The sequence below is a fragment of the Mustela nivalis genome, assembly GCF_964662115.1.
Source record: "Mustela nivalis genome assembly, chromosome: 3".
Lineage (NCBI taxonomy): Eukaryota > Metazoa > Chordata > Mammalia > Carnivora > Mustelidae > Mustela > Mustela nivalis.
Window position 1 is genome coordinate 171,821,549 of NC_139022.1, and position 22,556 is coordinate 171,844,104.

At 40.9% G+C, this 22,556-nt stretch overlaps 1 protein-coding gene across 1 annotated transcript in view; it reads left to right on the forward strand.

Annotated features, from left to right (window-relative positions):
* The window catches only part of CTNND2 (catenin delta 2), an 816,172-nt gene that overhangs the window by 699,113 nt on the left and 94,503 nt on the right, over positions 1–22,556 (forward strand). The window contains exons 13-15 of the mRNA XM_082723384.1: positions 5,277–5,450; positions 18,209–18,283; positions 19,349–19,499. Of these exons, the coding sequence (XP_082579510.1) occupies positions 5,277–5,450; positions 18,209–18,283; positions 19,349–19,499 (400 nt within the window). The remainder of the gene's footprint in view (positions 1–5,276; positions 5,451–18,208; positions 18,284–19,348; positions 19,500–22,556) is intronic.

A 22,556-nucleotide genomic window follows, 5' to 3' on the forward strand; every position in this document is an offset into this window, starting at 1 on the left:
CGTCTCACTCTGCGTATTGTCATACAAGAGTTTATCCCGTGACTCAGCATGACCTTTCTCCTTGCCAGCAAATTGTCGCCGGCAGAATGGAGAGAGGGCTGCCAGGAATGGCACTGCGGGAGTGTACCGTGATGTGTGAACCACTCCCTGACGATCAGAAAATGCGGTTGCTTCCCAGCTTTAACTCACGTAAACTGTAATAAACTTGCGTAGCTAAATCTCGTGCACACCCTTAATCACTCTTCCAAGATAAATTCTTAAAAGTGAACTCTCAAGACCAAATGAATCTGGGGACGTAAGCCAAACTGTGTCTGAATCACGCCGGGTGGCGGTGACAGCTGATTCAATTTACCGTAATGGATGGATCTGCCCTTCATGGCATTCTTGGTGCTTTCTAAGTTCTCATTTCTTAATATCATGGGTTGACTTTCGTCCAGTTTCCATTTTATTAGTAAGCATGCTTTTTCCTTCACTGCTTAATACGACTTCTTCACCAACCATCTGCTTATTTGAGCTGCTGCTCATTCCTCACGGGTGACCTCACTGTGCCTTCATGTCGCCATATGTCGGGAGCTTGGTGACTCAAGACATGAGATTTCATGTCCTCCAAGCAGCAAGTCACACAAGCCAGCAAGGCCACAGCCGTCCATGTTTATGCAGCAACTCTCCTTGGTCTCTGCCCATGGATGAATGAGATTCTCCTCCTGCACTACATGTCTCCTCTGAAATACATCCTATCACCTAAAAATGCTGTTCTTCTACTTTGAGTGACTTTGCAGACTTAAAACTCCAACGTAAGCTTCCCATTTACTTTCCTTATTGACATTTTACCACTCAGTGCTTCATGCCATTAACAAGTACTTTGTGCCTGCGTGGCTGTGATGGTTTGCCATTCGACTCTTGATTTGGACGCAGGACATGGTCTCAGGGTCATGGGATCAAGTCCTGCGTGGAGCTTTGCATTCAGAGGGGAGTTTCCTTGGGATTCTCTCTCTCCCTATCCCTCTGCCCCACCTCCTCCTCTCTCTCTTTCTAGAAGAAATAAATAAATCTTTAAAAAAATACTCTGTTTTATACTACTAAATCAGGGTTTCTCAGCCTTGTCACTCTTGACATTTTGAACTGAATAAGTCTCAGTTGTGGGGGCTGTCCTGTGCATTGTAGGGTTTTATCAGCATTCCTCTACCCATTAGATGCCAGTAGTACCCCTTCTTCCAGCTGTGACAATCCACAATGTCTCAACATTGTCAGTTGTCCCCTTGGATGATAAAATCCTTTCGTGGAGAATTACTGTATTATACTGGCTTTTAGGGATGTATCACCAAAGATATAAACAAAACAAGACTACGGGATTACCCGAGGGGGGCATTGGCATGTCAAGGACAGAGCTCCTTTAAAACGTAAGTAATGGAAAAAATAAGTGAAAGGTAGGTCGTGGAGAGATTCCTGAACGAAGCTTCCTGAGATCTAGATGAGAAGTTAGGAACAGAGAGAATTCTAGAGGGCAGTGAGTGGAGGTGCTCAAGGACCCTATGACACCGATTTCACTTAGTGCTTACCATGATTACTCCTTCATCTGCTCAGGCTGCCATAACAAAGCAGTACAGACTGGGAGGTTTAAACAACAGACATTTATTTCTCCCAGGTCTGGAGGCTGGAAGGCCAAGATGAAGGTGCTCACAGATTTGGTGTCTGTTGAGAGCTGTCTTCCTGTTTCATAGATGACCTTGTCTTGCTGTGCCCTTAAAAGATGGAAATTGAGAAAGCTCTGGTCCCTTCACTTCAAATTTTAGGATACATGCATCTCATATTTACATTTATAGATGGCATATGTCTACTTTGCTGAAAAAGTTGCATATCCCATGACTGCTCATGGATCCTCACTCTAGAAGAAGCTTAGCACTAGAAATTTGCATGTGTGGAATTTTTACCAGCTAAGTCAGATCCTGATGTCACCTGCACCCTGGGGTCCCATTGATGTTGATTTTCCAGACAATGTAGTGTTGGGCATGCTAACACTCTCTTTGAGAAGACTTCTGGTCTTTTTATAGGTGGTGAAAATCTATTTTTCATGGACAGTTGATAATTCTTTCCCTATTAACTCAGCAAAAGTTGGAAATAATGTACCCAGATAAAGGCCAGATACATTGACTGGCTTTGAAATAACTCTTCATCTCCAGTATCGACATACCAGGGTACCATCAATGTTCTAAAATAACAGAGACTTCCCCTTTGAACTCCATTTCTAGGTGCCATCAAAGATTACCCGTTTTCCTTTTATTTCCTTCAGGTTCTCTTTGTAGCTATTAAGAAAGGACCGTAGTGAAAGGTATTTAAGAGCTACATAGATCACATGTCAGAGCCGAAGAAAATTGTCTACTGATTCAACCAATTATCCTATTTTATTGGGCAGAAGTTAGGAAAGGAGAATAAGATGAGACCCAGCAAATGACACACAGCCGCTTCTTGCTGCTCTTCCAGTGGGCCCTCACGTTCTGTGATGAGCGTGCAAATACCGCTTCTGCCCGACTCCTGCTGTTGAGGGAGCTCACCCTGCAGGAGACGGAAATGTCATCCCCTTGAGTTCTAAGTGCATAGTCTGATTTTTCTGAATATCATCACATCTTTATATGAACGCCATAGCTTTAAAATCTTAAGGAGATGATAATATAAACAATGGGAAAAAGCCCACATGAAATAATTTCCCATTTCCAGGGCGCCTGGGTGGCTGAGTCAGTTATGCATCTGCCTTCAGCTCAGGTCATGATCTCAGAGTCCTGGGATGGAGCCCCACATAGGGCTCCCAGCTCAGCGGGGAGTCTGCTTCTCCCTCTGCCCCGCCCCCCTGCTCATGCGCACATGCGCGCGCACTTGCGCTCACTCTCTCTCAAATAAGTAAGTGTAAAATCTTAAGAAAAAAAAATAAAGAAAGAATTTACCATCTCCAGGTGTGCCAGCAGAAAGATTCAACACCCAAGCTGCTTTCCCTGGCCAAGCCAGCATTAGCCCTGCTTTATCCAGGGTAGTGAGCCCAGCTGCACGCATGAGCAGGGAGCCACGTGACAAGACCGTTCGCTTCCCATTCTGTTATTTTCTGTATTTAAAAGGGACCTGCTGGTTTCACGCTTGCGCAGGTGCAAAGACATTTCAGAATGGTTTGAAGTGGCTTGGGCTTAAAGAACAAGCAGATTCCTCCATCTTGAGTGTCCTTGTTACAGAGTTAAAATTGAGGGACATTCTCATAGAAAATGACCTTTTGTGGTATGTCCAACCTCTGTCCATGGGATATTCATTTCTGAGCTTTGGCCTTAAGTTGTATCATAAATGAGAAAAAGAAGAGAGTTTTTAATTTTTCTCATGGAAAATAATGAATATAATGAATATATATCATATATATAATGAATATATAATATATATATAATGAATATATAATAATAAATAATGAAAATGACTTGTGATAGTTAAGTAACTTTACATTTTCATCATCAACTCTTCCATTTTTATGTTACAAAGATATGAAATAAGCCTATAGTCCAGTAAAATTTTCAGAACCAAGAAACACAGATTTTGAAATATAGCTGTAATTTTTGTATTTATACACAAACACACTCATGCACGTGTATGAACCTACATGAATATCTGCAGGAAGGTTATGTCATTTAGACTATATCTTAAGTAACCATTAAGAAACACAAATAAGCAGTTAAATAACTTGATGCTCCTGCCCTGAATTATAAAGGATTATTTTGTGTTACTATGATTTTTCTCAGCAGTGAATGTTGGAGTATTTTTTCTTAACATATAATTTGCTTCATTTCTACCCTCATTATTATTTGTTGGCTCCATTTTTCCCAAAAGACAAAGACTATGTATGATCAAAGATCAGACTCACTATTTTTTTTAAAGATTTTATTTATTTATTTGACAGAGAGAGATACAGTGAGAGAGGGAACACAAGCAGGGGAGTGGGAGAGGGAGAAGCAGGCTTGTCACCAAGCAGGGAGCCCCATGCGGAGCTCTATCTGGGGACCCTGGGATCACAACCTGAGCCAAAGGCAGATGCTTAACAACTGAGCTACCCAGGTGCCCCAAGAATCACTATTTTTAAGTAGATAAGAATCACAACATTTTATTTTATTTTTGTAAAGATTTTATTTATTTATTTGACAGAGAGAGAGAGATCACAAGTAGGCAGAGAGCTAGGCAGAGAGAGAGGGGAAGCAGGCTCCCCGCTGAGCAGAGAGCCCAATGCGGGGCTCGATCCCAGGACCCTGAGATCATGACCCAAAACGAAGGCAGAGGCTTAACCCACTGAGCCACCCAGGCGCCCCCAGAATCACAACATTTAAAAAAATAAAAGTGTAACAAAACTTGAAATGTAGAAAAAACAAAAGACATAACCATTTTGTTAAGAAGATTTTATGGTCATACGTGTTTCCCTGGTGCATTTTACGTGGTATAAAGCCCACACCCCTCACTACTCTGCATCCTGCTTTATTCATTTCACTTTTTATCATAATTATTTGTCCGCGTTGCTACAACGTAGTCTTCATAACTATCATTTTAATGGTCTACTGATACTCCCTTGCTCAATAAGCGATAGTTTTTAAATTATTGGCATTAATTTTTAATTACATGTTCTCCTATTATCCATTAGATCCAATTCAGAGCAAACCGAACTATTAGATCTAATTTGTATTTAGCTAGGTCAATGCATCTAATAAACCACAGCAATTTTCTCTTCTGTGTCCATTCTGACAACCGTTTGATGCCTGTAATGCAATGATAGAATGCAAAAGCAAACAAAAATAGGTATTTTTTAAGTTATATAAGAATTTATCAGTTGGTATTTAGGTTTAAGAAGTGAGGGTATTTGATTATTAATGTGTACCGTGTTATGCTAGTAGTATGCTAACTGTAAGATACATTGCCTTGTTGTTTAATGCTCTTCATTCTGCCCACCAAAATTAACATATTTCTTCTTCCTTTTATAGAAATGTGCTGGCACCGTTCTTAGAGAACTTATGCATTTATTCTACTGTCAATTACAGTTACTTATGTACACGTTCTACCATATTCCACCTTCCATCATGGGTTCTGGGTGGGCAGGCGTGGATGTCCTGTTTTTGGTCTAGTAAGGCTTTACCCTATCTGCCATAGATGTTCACTCAATGTTATGACACCCTGCTTTTGTTTTTGTCTATATTTACAGAAGACAAAAGTTGGGAAGTGTAACAATGTTAAAGGTGTTTACTCTCTTATTTTTCTTCCACCAGTGGGATGGAGTAGGACCTCTTCCAGACTGTGCAGAACCACCAAAAGGGATCCAGATGCTGTGGCACCCATCTATAGTCAAACCCTACCTCACACTGCTCTCTGAGTGCTCAAACGCAGACACGCTGGAAGGGGCAGCGGGCGCCCTGCAGAACTTGGCTGCAGGGAGCTGGAAGGTATGACTAGTTCATTACCGTAAAGAAGAGATCTGGAGTTATAAGCACGTCCTTAGAAAGGATTAGACGTCCAATTTTGAGATGTGCAATTCCAATACAGGCTTTGAGAATGTTAGGGAAAGACCAATTACATTGGACTCTTGGACATAGAAAGGTATCCCTTTTAAAAATTCTCAAGGGCTCAGGGGTCCTTGAAAATCACTACAAAATATAGATGGATAGATGTAAGTATAGTCATTGAAAATGCTGTGATATGCTTTCCATTCTAGGTATGTAGCTGAGCTATTTTGTTTTCAGGGGAGATTGTGACATGTTGATGCTTTTCAAAGCTCTATTGTTGACTGTTACGGGAGCTAATACCCAAGCGTTTTGTATCAAAACCCATGTGAATCCCTATAATGTTGTAGTTGGTCCTGTCCTCAAAGGGAAAGAACCTCTTTCATTTTTAACCCATGGGCTTACAGAGAAGAATAGTATTCCTAGGTTTCTTTGGCCAGAATGTTAAAGCAAATGTATAATGAAGAAGGAGATTGGGAGGGCCTTTTTCTCTGAATTCTTATAAACACGGGTTATCCCTGATTGGTTTTAACAGAAAATTTCCATGACCCTCATTTTGGGTAGAAAAGGATTCACCCTAGCAAAGAATTCTTGAGTTTGGTCACTCGCCATTACATGAGCTAACTTGTTTTACCACATAAAAAAGTGTAACCATCTAGAACGAGGGCATATGATGAAAATATCAAGAAAGGAAATTATCAAAGGGCCTCTGCCATCCATTTTTCAAAGCCTGGGGTTTAAGATATACATAAATCACTATCTAGAGTTCACTTTCTTCATAACAATGTTAATAAGACACCTGGCTGCGGAGAATTCTCAGCCTAGGACCATGGGCACCGCACATACTGCTCTCAGCATTGTCATGCAATTGTATCCTCCCTTCTTGTTAGAGCTTCCAACATCTGCCTTCATGTAGCCTCTCACTTATCATTCTGTTTCCACTGCTATGGTCTCAGCTACAGAATTGCCTTCTTTCTGACCTGGGACATCACAGCTCTTGGGGGCCAGCCCTTAACAACTTTTCCCAGGAGCTGGCTGCTGATGTTTGTGTGGGCCCATTCCTTCTTTTGAGAGTCTTAGGAATGAACATCATCATCCCTTTCCTGTCTGCCCATAGGTGTCCCTGATATTGTCCTGAAAGAATTCAGGTTGAGTTAGCCTTGAAGGGAAGGTATCTCTTGCTCTCAATTGGAGAAAAGCTTCAAAAGAAGAATCACATCAGGCAGAATTCCAGAATAGGGCCTTGCAAGACAAGGAGGAAGATAATAATGGGAATCACTTCCTTGAACTAACCCTTAGATCTTCTCTCCCTCTAAATTTAAGAGGCTTTGATTCAAATCACAATTCAAACCCAGTCTCTGCCTTTTCCGATCCCTCTGACCCTGAGCAAATTATAGCACTTCATTGTCTCAGATGGGTCCTCTTTAGACAGAAAAGACTGTGGCCGCTTCATGTCACAGCTTGCAGATCAATCATGGCACTAGATGCAAAGATGGAAGCAGGATGCCATAGGCCATTGGATTGTCATTAATTTGGGCCAAGAGTTTTGTCAACCTTACTCTATAAGAAGCATTCACCATCCTAATAACCCTAGAAAAGTGAGATAGTCCTCAGGCAGGCAAGGGGTTGTTAAAGAATATTTGTATATAGTTACATATGTGTGTGTGTGTGTGTATATACATAAGTTACATATATATATATATTTTATTTACATAAGAGTTTTCTTATCAAAACATAATACACAAGCATGAGTAATAGTCACATTATCATCATTTATTGTATACGTTATTAACATGCCATGTTAAGTGGTAAGGAAATATATGAAAAGGGAAGATGGATAATCCATAGGGATCACTTAAGAAGGTTATCATTAAGCCAAATCATTATAATTTTTTTAAAATTTGTTTATAAATTGATAAATGATTGTAAGTTTTTAAAGACTGAAAATAACTTGTACAAAAACCAAACAGAGAAATCCTTCCTTTTAAAAATTTATTTTATTTAAGAAAAAATCTTGAATGACTAAAAGATGGATTTAGGACACAAAACAGCACCAAGTTTCATATGGACAGTGCTATCATTTGAAATCTAGAGTACTAAGAATGTATTTTTATAGTGACTGTTGAAATTTAGTGGCATTTTTTTTTTTTTTTTTTGGTGTCCTTAACTTTTTATGACCCAAACAAAAGCACAAATGTGAGAAGGTAAAAGACTGGAATTTTACATGGAAGCAGCTTTTTATAGACCTCATCATCTGAAACAATAACTTTTCTTTATAGGAAGGTCATGCAAACTTTTCTTGCAACAAATTGACTAGTAAACTAGATCTTCATAATGATCTTAAATACTTTTTAAACTTTAGGAGACTCATTACTTGGTTTATGAGCATCAGAAAAACATAATGGTATTATGGCAGAAGCAAAGTAATGTATTTTTTTCATGGCCAATATGGACTTCAGTTACCTTTTTTCCTATGTACAGTACAATTATTTTGTTTGTCACAGAATCTTAAAACAATTGGATATAGTAGTTTAAAGATTTCCAAAATGTGACTGAATGCTCTTTCAAAAACCACTTATGGGTTATTTCTGTTGTAATTCAACTTAGTGAAAACTTAAGAGTTTGAACTATAGAAATATATCTGTATTTATTATTAAGTCAGATATATTAGGTATCTTTGTACAGTCCAGTTTCCACTAAAATGTGACCAGTTTCAAAGGACTTATTCTTGTGCCCATTTACTTTTAAAATAAGATAGAATAAAGGGACATTTGGATATTAAGCTGTTAATATTTAATGAGATAACATGATAGCAACATAGATGTAGTGTAGAAGGAAACAGAATCTCTGGCCATGTGGCCAATATGAATAAAAAATAAGAGAACTGGGAAATTTGAGACTAGAGTCAGGGTAACAGCCTTGAGAAGGACAATGAATTTAGTGTAGCTTAGCAGTTGGAGTATCCCATAGACGAGAACCACAGGGTATCAGTGGAATGCAACAAATAAAAGTAGAAATCATAGTTTGACAGTTGTCTTTGTTCTATCTAATGGTGTGATATAAAACATAAGGCTTAAATAAAAAAAAAAAAACAAAGTTTTAAAAGAGTATGGTGAAAACGAGCCCTGAAGCATGATCCCTAATGGGTTAGGAATTGGGTCAGAATAAACACAGAGGGTATCTGAGGACCCTGCCCAATCAGCAGGCTCCTAGAGACAACACACCAAGTGGGACATGATGACCAACCTGAAGCAGGACTTGGATGGGCCAAACCTAAGAAAGAAGAAATGGAGAGAATCCAGGTCATAACCAAGTCATTGACCCTAATCACACATGACTTAGTGATGCCTTCCTCACAAGACCCCAGTAAGTAGTCCTGATAGCAAGGACTGCACTTTTACTGTAAATGCCTTATGTGTAATAAACCCGGTTTGGGGCATTACTTTTAATCTGATCTCCAAAGCTGTGAGTTCTAGAACTCCATTCTGAAGCTGTAGAAACAGCTACACCTGAGGGACTCCTACTTCCAGCAAGATGCCAAGATGGAGGAACAAGGTCCAGATTTTCCTCCCTTTATGGCAGAATAATAACAATAAAATAACCTAGGGAAATATAACCATGGTTTTTAAGACACAGAGACAATTGTCTCTGATCATTGGAAACAATTATCAGAAAACAAGCAAGGATGAGCCCTCTGACTGCCCCAGCTCACTGCCTTGAGCCAGTTTGTCCACCATGGCACCAGGAATGGAAACCCCAGAGGAGTTTGGCAGACTCTGAGCTAAGGAGATGGGGCTGGGAAGCTGGGGAGCTGAAGGTGACTGGAGTTCACATGACAGAGTACCAGAGAGGAGAAAACCACACACACAGAGAAGCCTAGAGATCTGCAGAGTATCCCCCTCAAATATTCTGCAGGGAACTCTTGGATGCATGCATGTGAGGGAAATACCAACTCTTGGATGCATGTGTGTGAGGGAAATGCCCACACCTGAAGAAAGAGCCTCCTGTAGTTAGAGAGAATGAAACTTGGCATTCATGTAGGGATGGGTATAGTGTGCCTTCCTGAGAACCAGATAGGGAATCCTTGTAATTCATGGGCCCCTGGGTAGAGTGCTCAGGAGGGTCTTGCCTCCCAGCACTGAGCGTATAATTAGCCTTGGACTAAATATGATCCAGTCTTTTCTATCAAATCTTAGAAGTAGGATCCAAAAATAGCAATCATTTCCAAGTAAATTAACCAAAGCTTTAAAATGTCTAAAGAAATACAAAAAATATGCAGCACCCAACAGATTAAAATTAAGAATGTCTGGCATCTATTGAAAATAACCTTAGAAGCCAATAGAGAAGATAATGTAATTCATAATGAGGAGAAAAATTAATCATTTCAGAATCAACTCAGAACTGACACAGATATTAACATTAGCAGAGAAGCAGTTGCTGTAACTATATTTCTTATGCTCAAAAAGTTAATTAGAACATGGAAAATAAGTAAGAATCAAATAAAACTTCTAGAGTTATAAATACAATGTCTGAAATGAAAAACACATGGGATAAGATTAGTGGCAGGTTAGACATTGCAGAAGAAAAGATTAATGAACTCAATAGAAACTGCCCAAAACAAAACACAGAGAAAAAAGAAGAAACCTCAAATCATCAGTGACCTCAACTGGCCATGTCAGGTGGACTGATATATGTGTAATTGAAATACCCAAAAGAAAGGAGAGAGAAAGGAGAAAGAGAACAGAAAAAAATATTTGGAGTCTTAATAGTTGAAAAATTCCCAAATGTAATGAAAATCTTAAACTAACCGATACTAGCAGGGCAGCTCAAGGAAACTCAAGTGGAAGAAGCATGAAGAAGCTTCTCTAAGATACATCTTACTCAAAGTGCTCAAAATCAGTAGTAAAGGGAGCATCCTAAAATCAGCCAGAGAATAACATTGTATGTCAAGTGTACTAAGAAACATTGTGTGTGTGTGTGTGTGTGTGTGTGTGTGTGTGTGTGTGTGTATACATACACATACATACATATGTATAAAAGGAGCTGGAGGGGGAAAGACTTCTACATACAAAGAGAAGAGTGACCGCTGATTTCTCATAATCAACTATGCCAGTGAGAAGATAGGGAGGCAACATATGGAATCTGCTGGGCCCCATTACATATAAAGGTGATTCTGGGTTGGTGTTTAGAAGGTGCAGCCTGTTCTTAAAAGAACCCCTGGGGCACATATTAGACCTACAGCAGTTGTAAAACAATCTGTAAAAACAATCCCCATTTGAGCTCAGGTTAAGACATGGGCTAATCTGGGAACTGGCATTATTAATTACCTGAGCAGTTGGGGCAGAGGGGATTCGAACTTAAACACTTCAGATTAACTGTCCCAGCATGATCAGAAGTGTGGGTCTCAGGATATGCCACTCAGTATTCTCTTCTTCCAGTCCTGAGGACAAGCAAGTGTTCATAGTCTCTGCATCAGGTTATAACCCCACAGGCAGGGACCACAAGATTCAAGGATTAGTCTGGCTTTAGAAGAGACTAATTAAGGAGCATGTGATCACTTCCAGCCCTAACAACATTTTTGTAGAAGTGGTTAGAACTTGTGGCCCTATGAAAAGTCTCAGTGGCTTTGATTCTTTTTATATAGTTCATTTCAGTGGAGAATGCTATTCTTAAATAATAATATTATTATAATGCTATTCTTAAATAATAATAATGCTATTCTTAAATAATAAGCATGGATTCTAGAAATCAACCCGATATTATCCTTCATCACTTAAATATGCTTTCATCTCCAACTATGAGCTGTTAGCTGGAAGACGATTGCCATAAGAAGCTGAGTTTGACTTGGTACCTTCCCCCTAATACCTTCCAGTACAAAAACATGAAAGCAAAACTTTTAAAAACCATTATTGATGCTATGATAAGAATATATACACAGGGGTGTATGTATAATGCTAATGGCTATAGCAAAGAGACCCTAAATATGTAAAGACTAAAACAAAATAGAAGACAGAAGTTATTTTCTCTAATGTAACATGTGAAGGCAGGTGTGTGCGGAGGGAAGCTCCCCTCCATGAATTAATTCACCTACATTCATGGCTGTCCTGCCATCTTTAACATTGATTTCCAAGGCTACACTTGTGGTCATCATCTACCAGCAGGAAGCAGAAAAAGAACACAAATTCACAACCAGAAATATTCTCTTATAAGAGTCAAGGTCACACCTCTCTCATTATCTGGGCTTAGCTCCTAGCCTCCAGCAGACAGATTCTTTCCATACGCTCGTACACCACTGACAATGAACAACAATTCTCAGGCATTAGGTAGTCTAAATCCAAATTCAAGAAAAGCAAAATTCTCCATTGTCAAGGGACAGAGATTTGCTAATATATTCAATTTATGTTACAAAATAAAACACTTAATATCCTAGTAAAAACCAATGGTAATCCCATTACTTTACTACCCAGGGCTTCAATAAAAGCTATGCCTGTATTTGCATAAGTGTTTATATCAGCATGGTCCCCCCAGGTTATGAGTAACATCCACAGAATGACATGTTTTCTGGCTCCAAAGGGAAAATATGAGATGTTAACTCCCACTCCCCATGAGGTACCATAATTAAAAGAAAAAAGGGAGGGATAAATTAAAGAAAAGACTTTCTGAGTTGGGGTCTAATAAGTGAGGATGAAAAACAATTAAATTACTTTTATTTTCTGATATTGAATAAAAAATCGAGTGTACCTGCACTTCTCAGTCAATCCTCCTCATTATTGAAAAAGGAGGGGTGTAGACAGTTTCATTTGAACCCCAATTCTTGTTTATCTCCCCTCATCCGTGGGATATTTACATAGCCCTCTCACTAAAGAACATACAGGAGTCTCAGAATAAGATCTGTAGCATCCTTTCTCTCAGACATGCCATTCTGTTGCCCAGAAGGCATTTCTAAATGCCATTTGCACACAGTGAAGACATATTTAATAACACTTACCAAAACAAAACAAAACAAAACCCACCTTTCTGTTTTCAGAAAAGTTCATTCTTAAAGGTCCATTTTTTTCATTGAGAATTACTAATCCTTGAGATAGTTTGAGAATTAGGATTTGAGAGTTAAAGAGTGTTCATGTTGCGATTTGTTGGATGAATGCTTTTCCCACATCACTTTTACCTGAGCTTGGCCTTCTTTACTTGTTCCTACGACAAAAGTATATCTAAATGCTTTTCCCCCCAGGAAGTTCTCTTGCCTGGCCATTAATATTTTCAGCATTGCATAAACACTTGCAATAAAATTCAGTTTTTGTACTAACCTGACTTACATTTTCAAAACACAAACACAAACAAAAAATAAAACACAAAGAAACAAAACACAAAATAGATGCCAGTACTGTCACTAAAAATTTTACTTACTAAAATGATTTACTTGGTGCAATGACAAAAGGAAGTTCTTTCCCAGTCCTCCTCATTACAGATATAACTTTTTAAAAGGGATTTTGAAAACAAAAATATGTAATCCTGTAACAGATAAAATACATAAACAGCAGATACCTAAGTCCTACGTTCACCGCAACAGAACCGAGCTTGTGAAGGGCCTCGTGGTAAAGTTGCCCAGTTGCTTCATAAATCCAACCACAGCCCTAGATGAACACGGTAGTTCAGATAAAGATCCACGCTGGAGAGAATAATGTGAGGCGTGCAGCAAAAGCCACACCATTTCTGAATATCTCGAACATTCTTATTATAGTAAGCTGACAGTTAAAATGAGATTGAATAAGTAAAACTTTTTTGGTACTTTCTGCCCTCTTACTATGAGAATGATACGCCATGGTAAATAACATGGTATCATAAACGAGTTCAGAAACAAATTTCAAAGTCTTGTGTAATCTGTGTGAAACTCATTGCAATGTGTTCCTCATTTTATAGCTGTAGGATTTTAGCACATTGTGGTCCTGTGACACTACAGAATGCTAAAATGCTTCTGAAAAGTAAAATTACATTTGGAAGAGTTTAGTTTGAAAATATGAGGCTTTTTAACCAATCAAAAGAAAAAGAGGAGGGAATTCAATGGGACAACAGTCAAGCAACAGAGAACCACTTAATCTCAGACTATCCTTCTAAAGCAGGAGACCTTGTAAGATATTAATCAAAAGTATTAATATTTAATATGAATAAAGGTGTTAATCAACAAATTCAGAAGTTTAGCCCTATCATGGCTTCAGCCACTAAATATAATATTTAGTACTGAAAAGATAACACTATCCCCAGTCATTTAGCAAATTATTGGGATTTTAAGAGGGAGAAGCTTATTACATATTAGTGTTGATCTCCTTTTAGGAACATAAATCAGCCTTAACCAAATCAGCTTAAGCAAGGCAGAAATTTTTTTCCTGTTTATGGATGGTCTGGGGATTTAAAAAGTGAAGTTCCAGGGGTACCTGTGTGGCTCATTCAATTAAGAGTCTGACTTGTGGTTTCAGCTCAGGTCATGGTCTCAGGGTCATGAGACTGAGTCCCATGTTGGGCTCTGTGCTCAGCAGGGAGTCTGTTTGAAATTCTCTCTCTCCTTCCCCCTCTGTCCCTTCCTCCAACATGCATGTGCTCTCTCTCTCTCTCAAATAAATAAATAAACAAGTAAATAAATAAATAAATAAAATCTTTAAAAATTAAGCTCCTGAGAATCCACATTGGATTGGCGGAGTCTGAAAGGGTTAGAAAGTGTTGACTTCACTTTATTACCAAACTCTCTGTATGGACAACAAGGAACATTATTATATAAAAATTCATGTAACTTTATTTTGGGTTAATTTCTGAGCTCTCATTTTGTCCAATACAAAAAGGTAAAAGAAGAAAACAAACTCTAGACATTTCTAGGTAAACTGAAGAATATGCAGCTATTTCTCAGTCTCTTCAGGCTTACACTGGGCTGTATTGATGTCTATCAGGCTTCATCTACTCCTGTCCCCTATAGTTGATGCTAAACTTGGGGTGGGGGCATGTTTGCAGGCATATTTCTTCAGGGACAGGGATTGGGTGTCCATTTCTCAGTGTGGAGTTATTTCTTGTCCTAAGCCACCTCTCATCCAGGACAAACTTCCTTGTCCTGTTGGGGTCTCAGATGGGATATAATGACAGGTAATTGGGCTGTCTCTGGTCCAGTGTGCTGCCCTGGCCCACACTTGGCCCTCCAGCTATTAAGCTTCCCTAGATTCAGCCACATCCACTCCTTAACCCTGGCAGGCACTGTCCACACCTTTCACATGGAGTACCTGGGTGGTTCAGTTGGTTGAGCATCCAACTCTTGATGTCTACTCACACGATGATCTCAAGGTGGTGAGATCAAGTGCTCTGTCAGGCTCTGTGCTCAGCATGGGGTCTTCTTGAGACTGTCTCTCTCACTTTCCCTCTGCCTTTCCCCCTGTTCACACTCTCTAAATGAATCAATCAATCAATCAAATTGTAAAAAAACAAAAACAAAAACAAAAAAAACAAAACACAAAAACTCAGCATTCACTGTTTTGTGCTCTGTCCCATCCTGACAACAGCAGTTGTCATTGGACCAGACAATGGTGGAGCCTTTCTCCAGGAAGAGCTATGAGCAACAAGGAGAAACAGCTTTTAGTGGCTTGAACTGCTGTCCCATTACATGTGTAAAAGCGATCCTTTCCTGACACAAACAAGGCCTTTCTCTTTGTAATTCCAGTTATAGACAACTTCTTTTTTTGGTCTGCTAAATTGGGGCAAGCTGTTTCTCAAGGCTAGGTTGAAATGTCCAGGAGCTCCACTGACAGCACTTGAAGGCTCTTAACCTAGGAGTTTCGAGGTGTGCCCAATCAGCTATTGCAAGTCCAAAATAATAACGTCAATTATTAAGCCAAAATTAATGGGTACATTTGTAAGGATTATATCAACTATGAGTGCAGATGTGTATAACTTATAATGCCTTTCTGAGAGGCAGATGAGAATGATGGTCAAGCACGCCAAGTCTGGGACAGTGCCCTCTAGGTTCGAGACCTCACTGAGCATCTACAGGCTGTGAAGTCTCACTGTGGCTCCCTTTCCTCTGTAATGGATAGAAGGAACTGGAGTGCCTATCACATAGGGTTGAGATGGGAAATAAGTGAGTTAAATCATACAGAGTCATTAGAGCAGTACCTGACAATTGCTTAACATGTCACACTTGTTTTTGCTTAAATATTCTGAGGGCTCAAAATTCTCCTGAGATCATCACTAGGAAAACATGTCATTGGGAACAATTCGAAACATGTCTCTGCTCTTTTTTCCTGGACAAGATCCTCTTCCTTTTGTTCTTCCTCCTCCTCCATCTTTCCTTTGCCATTCTTCTCCTCCACTTCCTCCTTTTCTTCCTTCCCCTCTTCCTTCTTCTCTTTCTGAATCACAAAACATCCTCTCTTCAGCTCATGGACCATTTTTCTTAGAGTTATCCCGGTCCACACCCTTCCCTCTAGAGCAGTGTGCTCAGTGCACAGTTCTCATTCCACTTACAGAAAGTTAAGGTTCCATCCAGAGACTTCCACCTCAACCACAATGAGTTATGATACATTTTTCTCTCTTGTTCAGCTATTTTTATGCCAGTGATACTCCTACTTTTGTTTCTATTGCAAAACTCTTGGCAACCCATATACCTTTCTACCACCACCAAGACCGCCATGCTTTCCAAGGCAGATCACTACCCTTCTGGAAGAACCTGTATATGAGCTTTGTGTTTCTGTATTCAATGCACCTATGAAACAGTCCCCATTTCCTGAATACCTTTTTCTCTCTCAGGCCCTGTAGGCTTTTACTCCTTGCTAGATTTCATGTAAGTTACATGCATGGGTTACACATGATCTACTCCAAGACTACTTAGAAACCATCACTGTTACATAGATTTGCATGTCAAGAAAACTTGTGGAAACTTGCAACATGCTTTGTGTGAAATTTAAATAATTTATTCTGAGTTGTCTCAAATTGAGCCAATATTGGGAATTTTCCATATACAGTTGAGTCTTGAACAATATGAGTTTGAACTGTGTAGGCCCACTTAATCATAATTTTTTTTTCAACAAATATAGCAGTACTCTAAATGTGTTTTCTCTTCCTTATGGTTTCCTAAATAACATTCTCTTTTCTTTAGCTTACTTTATAAGAAGAATATAGTATAAATACATAAGACATACAAAATATGTTTTAATCTATTGTTTACATTATTGGTAAGGTTGCAGGTCAACAGCAGGCTATTAGTTGTGAAATTTGGGGGGAGTCAAGAGTTTTATGCAAATTTTTTGACCAGGGGGCCAGTATCCCTAATTCATGTGTTGCTCAAGAGTCAGTGCTACCTGCAAACCCAAAGAACTAAATATTTCAAAATAAGAGTTACTGTCTGTGTATCACTAACGTAAGATTGCATCCATTATCTGATTATCTCTTTTCCCTTAGGGAGAACATATCACCTAACATATCTTAGGGAGAACATGACCATTTCTACACTCCAAAAAGGCATATCCATACTTCATACACATTTTCAGCCATACACAGACATTTTTTGTTACACTAAAATCACTTCCCAGAAAGCTAAAGGATTGTCACTATTTTCCAAACACCAAGTCATCTTTCCACCCAATCTGGGAGGGATATAATAGCCAAACTTCTAAGAAGATAAATTCAGAGCCTCCCTTTCTTGGCTCATTTCAAGTATGGCCCTGTTCCCTTCTGTCTACATTTGGAAGAAGATGGGGAGGACAAGGCAATGTCTGGGAGACTGAGCACAGAGGTAGAGGCGAGAGAGAGGTGATGGCAAAGAAGGGAGTATCCACCATCATAAAGAGAAGCAGGTGTGGAGTAACAAGCCCAGAATCAATCTACCCTGTGGGCAGATTATTAACAGGTTTGTTTGTAGATTTCCTCATCTGTAAAATAAGACTACTAATGTCAAACTCCCCAGGCCTTGTGGGACTAGACGACATCCCTGATGTACAAGCCAACATCCCCGGCCTAGAGTAGGGTGCTACTACAAAAGAGGTCCCCTTAGGGCTTATGATTCAGCCTGCTCAAGTTATCAAGAATGTTCCCTGTGGTCTCTTAAAAGGTCCTGACTATCTCCCCAGAATTAAAGTTTATGTTTGGTGTTCATCCTGCAATATGTAGACACTGACCCTATGTCTGATTTCCATTCGCTTCCCTTCTTAGTTTTAGGGAAGAGAACCAACCGTGAGTGGGCTGCACAAGCTCAGATTTCTAGTCTTTTGCATGCACTGGAGACAAGAAGGTTCACAGTTAGTGGAGGAAGTGGATGAAACTCATATCTCAGCATGTCGGATTACAAGTGAAATTTCCAATGACACTGAAGGAGGTTTTGTACTATTTTCATGAAGGTCCTTCCTCCCTCAGAGGGGGGATCCCATCCAGACACCCAAACTCCAATAAGCAGCTTCCAAACCCCGAAGTTCCCATGTCTAGGACTTTCTGACTATGGATTTCTTTGCTCCCTGAGAGAGGGGCTGGGACATGGTTCCTGGCAAGCAGGACTCGCTCTAGTGAATTCTCTCTGCTTCTCCACCCCCTCAGGTTTCCTAGAGCTTGAGGCACAGAGTGGTGGCAGGAGAAAAACAGACAGCATGAGTGGATGGTGATAAGAAACTATGTGAATGTGACTTCTGACGTAGGACAGGATGAAGTTGTGTGTTTTTTTAATCTCATATTTCATGCAGGGCTGGGCTGAGGATGTGGCAGGCATGGCGTATGCCCTACGTTCACTGCCAGAGGGGGCTCCCTGCCTGCCACAGGTGAGAGCCAGCTCTGGGGTGCCTGCCCCAATGGGGAAGGGGGATGGAGGGGTCTGGTGGGGGAGGGGTGGGGACTTGCCTCTGCCTTCCGTGGTCCTCTGGAGGACTCTGCCACAGAAGATTCCAGAACTTCATGTCGTGAATGTCATTTTCTTAGATTGTAAATGAAACTGCAACAGGCTGAAACCCTTCTACTGCTCGATTTCTATAGTGCACACTCTTCTCTGAACACCAGACGATAGTATAAAGTATGTATATAAATGTCCAGGAAGTCTGGGCCTGCCTGCCTTCCGTTAAACGGATCTGAATGCTTTATCATCTTGCTGGTGCAAGTATACTTGCGTAGTAAGAGGAGATGTGTTCCATCAAAGCCAACCACTCCCAGTCCAAAAAAAATTGTCTTACTGTAAACAAATTGTCTTACCTTATAAATTGGATGCTGAATGATGGCCCGAGACACAATATATTTTGATCTAAATGTTTCCTTCAAAATCTCTTACTATTTTTTCTCTTGATTTAAAAATTTTAAATGTCGTATTTACTTCTTGTCACCCCTACCTTTTTCTGACTCCTGTCCTTCAGCCCACAGCGTATCGGCAGTATGGTCGCCCACTCACTTCCATGTCCCGCCTCCAGACACAAGTCTCTTTAAAAAAGAGTTATCTACTCTCAAATTTTTATCACTGTCTACTATTTCTGGGGTTCTTTTTTATTCCTCTTCCCACCAAAACCCGGCCCTTCCTGTCTTCCACCTCCAAATCCGAAAGGGTCAAGTGCATACGTCATGCAAAGGGTTTGCAAAGTCAAGGACAGTGGACGTCGGCAGCAGAGAGATGATGTACGGTTAACTGATTAACCTGGAAACCTCTCATGTACGGAAGGCAGAAAGTAAAGTTAAGACACCTCAGTACGTGCCTACCACATTGAACCCATCCCACCACGAGGTCTTTGAAATACAACCTTCTCGGCTCCTGTAAACAGCAGTCTGAAAACCCACACGTGCTTTTGCTGATCGGTTCTCTCCCCGCTCAGCGTCTAAGGTCTTTGCCTTCCGTCTTGTTGCAGTGGTCAGTATATATCCGGGCTGCTGTCCGAAAAGAGAAAGGCCTGCCCATCCTCGTGGAGCTGCTTCGAATAGATAACGACCGGGTGGTGTGCGCGGTGGCCACGGCCCTCCGGAACATGGCCTTGGACGTCAGAAACAAGGAGCTCATCGGTACGTTCTCGCCACATTCACAACATCTCAGATTTTTAAGTAGAAAGTATTTCCTGGTGGGCCTATGTGGTCAAATCCATGGGCGGGACACCTGCACGTGGAGAAATGGTGCGTTTATCAGAGGCTGCGTTTTCCCAGCTGTCCCGTCTGCTTTAAATCCAATGCACTGATTTATCCCTTGGAATGTAGAGGAAAAGGTGATGTTTGTTGACATTCCTAGTCCTTGCAAACTGAAAGGTACCTCGATCCTCAGCACTGGATACCACCGTCCTGAGCCTCTAAACCTCTGTCGGGTTGTTTGCTTTCCATGTGGTGGACTGGAATTCTAATGAATGCAGGCCATACCTCCCTCCTACCCCTCCCCTGCCACCACTGTTTTAAGATTCAGTATGGATTAGACCATACAGGCTCTCTAAACCTCTCTCAAAAGACTCAACTCCCTCTGATTCGGTATTCAAGAAATAAGAAGGATATTTTATTAATGAAGCATTCAGGAGATCATAGATTCATCTACTTATTCAACACAGATTTATCTGTGACCTACTTTGGTCCAGGCCTGTTCTGGCCCCAGAGAGTGTATCAGTGAGCCAGACAGAAGCCTTGCCCTTATGGGGTTCACATTCGGGAGAGGGGGGTAGGTACAACAAACAAAACATACACATGAACCCTGTGCGAGTTGAGAATCTTCCACGGGGTAGAAGAAACTATAGTTGTGAGGCTGCAAGTGTTTCTCATTGAGATGAAATCGACCCAACGTTGCGTTCACCACTTGGGAGTGCACCATCTTGATGGTATTCAGCATTTGCACGATGTCCTACAACCGCCGTATCGGTCAAGTTCTAACACATTTTCCTCACCCTAAGGAAAACCCTATAGCCCTTAAGGAGGCACTGCATTTTCTCTCCTCCGAGTCCCTGGAAGCCACAGTCCCCTTTCTGTCTCTGCAGACATCCCAATGCTGGATCTTTCATGTAAGCGGAATCACATAATATGTGAGCTTTTAGGTCTGGCTTCATTCATTCAGCCTAGGGCTTGTGATTTTAAGTGGGAAGTCAAGGTCAAGATAGGAGTTGTGGAAAGGTGACATTTGAGCGAAGACGTGAAGGAGGCGAGAGTGGATCGTGTGGATATTTAGGGAGAAGTAGCAAACAAGCAGCTACTAGCAGCTTCTACAGGGAGCCCCTGGTGGGGGAGCTGGGAGCCGTGCAGTGGGTTCAAGGACTTCACGGGTTCTCATGTGAGTGGGAGGAGCCCAATCAGAGAGGCTTCCTGGCTCCTCCCTCTGCAGGTGAGAAGATCCTGGGCCAAGGCTTGGAGAAGTGGTCAACAGAGGGGCCTGCCCAGGGAGCGGTACAAGCCTCCTCAGACATTTGTCCCCCTGCTGGGGCATCCGGGGTTAAAGAGATGATTCCAGTAGGGTCTGTGGTCAGTGCAGCATGAAGCCTGGCAAACCTGCTTGCAGGTAACAGGTGTCATTTGAGTTCCAGAAGCAGGGAGCTGGACCACCCCCCATGCCAAAGATTTACATTATGCAGCCTCTGGGCTGGGGGAAAGGGAGGAAGCAGTTAGGGATGGACAAAGGGGGAAGATTCCACTCTGGGGACAGGTGGAGTACCAAGCATGGGTCCTAACTTCATACACAGATTTCACATAAATACGTGGGTCTAGTTCTGCTGTCCTTGCTCCTGAGCATGGCATTCTAAGCCCTCTGGGATCTGGAAACCGGCTACTTTTTCCTGCCGTTTCATAATACCCATCATATCCTCCAGGAAAAACAAAAGCATTTGCAGACCTTCATCCATTTATTTATTTACAGGGAAACCAGACTTCCAATCTGTGTCCAAAAAATGCAGTGATATTTTTTTAAGTTCGCGGCATATGATAAGGCCTGAAAAATAAACTCACAATTTGATATTTATACTTAGTTTGAATATGACTTAAAAACTGTCATGGGTTTTATATATTTAAACTAGGCCATTAACTCAGAAGTCTACCTTCTCCATATCTGCTTTTCCTTTCCTTCCATGGTCATTTCAGACGGGACAGAACTGGGGCTTCCAATAAAATCCTGGTGCTCCTGTATAAAATAGAGGGGGAAAAAAATCAATAGCTAATCAGTCTACTGCCTGGATACTAACTACTAGGTATTGTGCGTTTGTGTGTTTTATTTCTTTTGGTGGATTAAAATATAACAAAATAGGGAACTATTGATTGCTTTTCTAGCTTGCAGGCATCTCTTTCTCAGAAACCAGTTATCTAGTACTCTCTCTGAGGCAGGAACATTTGGAGCTCCATATTGCCCTTGTTAAATTAAGCCTTTACTATCAAATGTCACCAGACAGGAAAGGGAGCCAGCTGTTTAAAAATAGAAGGGAAAATATCCAAGTCACCGACTTTATGGCATCAATAACTTTTTTCTTGAATGAGAAAAGCAGAATTTCACAAAACAAAACAACCACACACCTTTCTATTCTACCTAGGAGAAAGGAAACGTGACCTCTGCCAGCCTTTTACTTGACATGCTGTATCGACATAGTGATTTTTTTTAGGAAATGCCACACAGAACTTTGTATATTGAAAAGGAAGCTGCGGTGTCTTTGAACAAAGAACGGCAACAATGACAAAGAGTTGAACTTGGACTTCTCTTTTCTATCTCTTCTCCCCCGAAGCTCTGATGACCTCCTATGGTTTCAGGGTGTTAAAGATCATCTATATTCTGACGACTCTCGGATGGATGTCTGTAGCGTGAATCCCACACCTCTGGGTCCAATTGTCTGTCCAGCATCTCCGCTGAATGTCCATCAGGCATCCCAGATACATTTCCAGACTTGAGTCCTTGACTTCTCCTCCGACCCCAGTCCCTCCACAGTCTTCCCCCAACAGCAAACGGGCTTCTCATTGCAGTGGGCCAGACTAGGCACCTTGCAGCACTCTTTGACTCTTCAGTCCCCATATCCAGAATGTTAGCAGATCTGATCACACTTCTGCGTTCTCCCCGAACCTGCCACTTCTCATCTTCATTACTTTTCCCCCAAACTCCCATCATCACTCATCTAT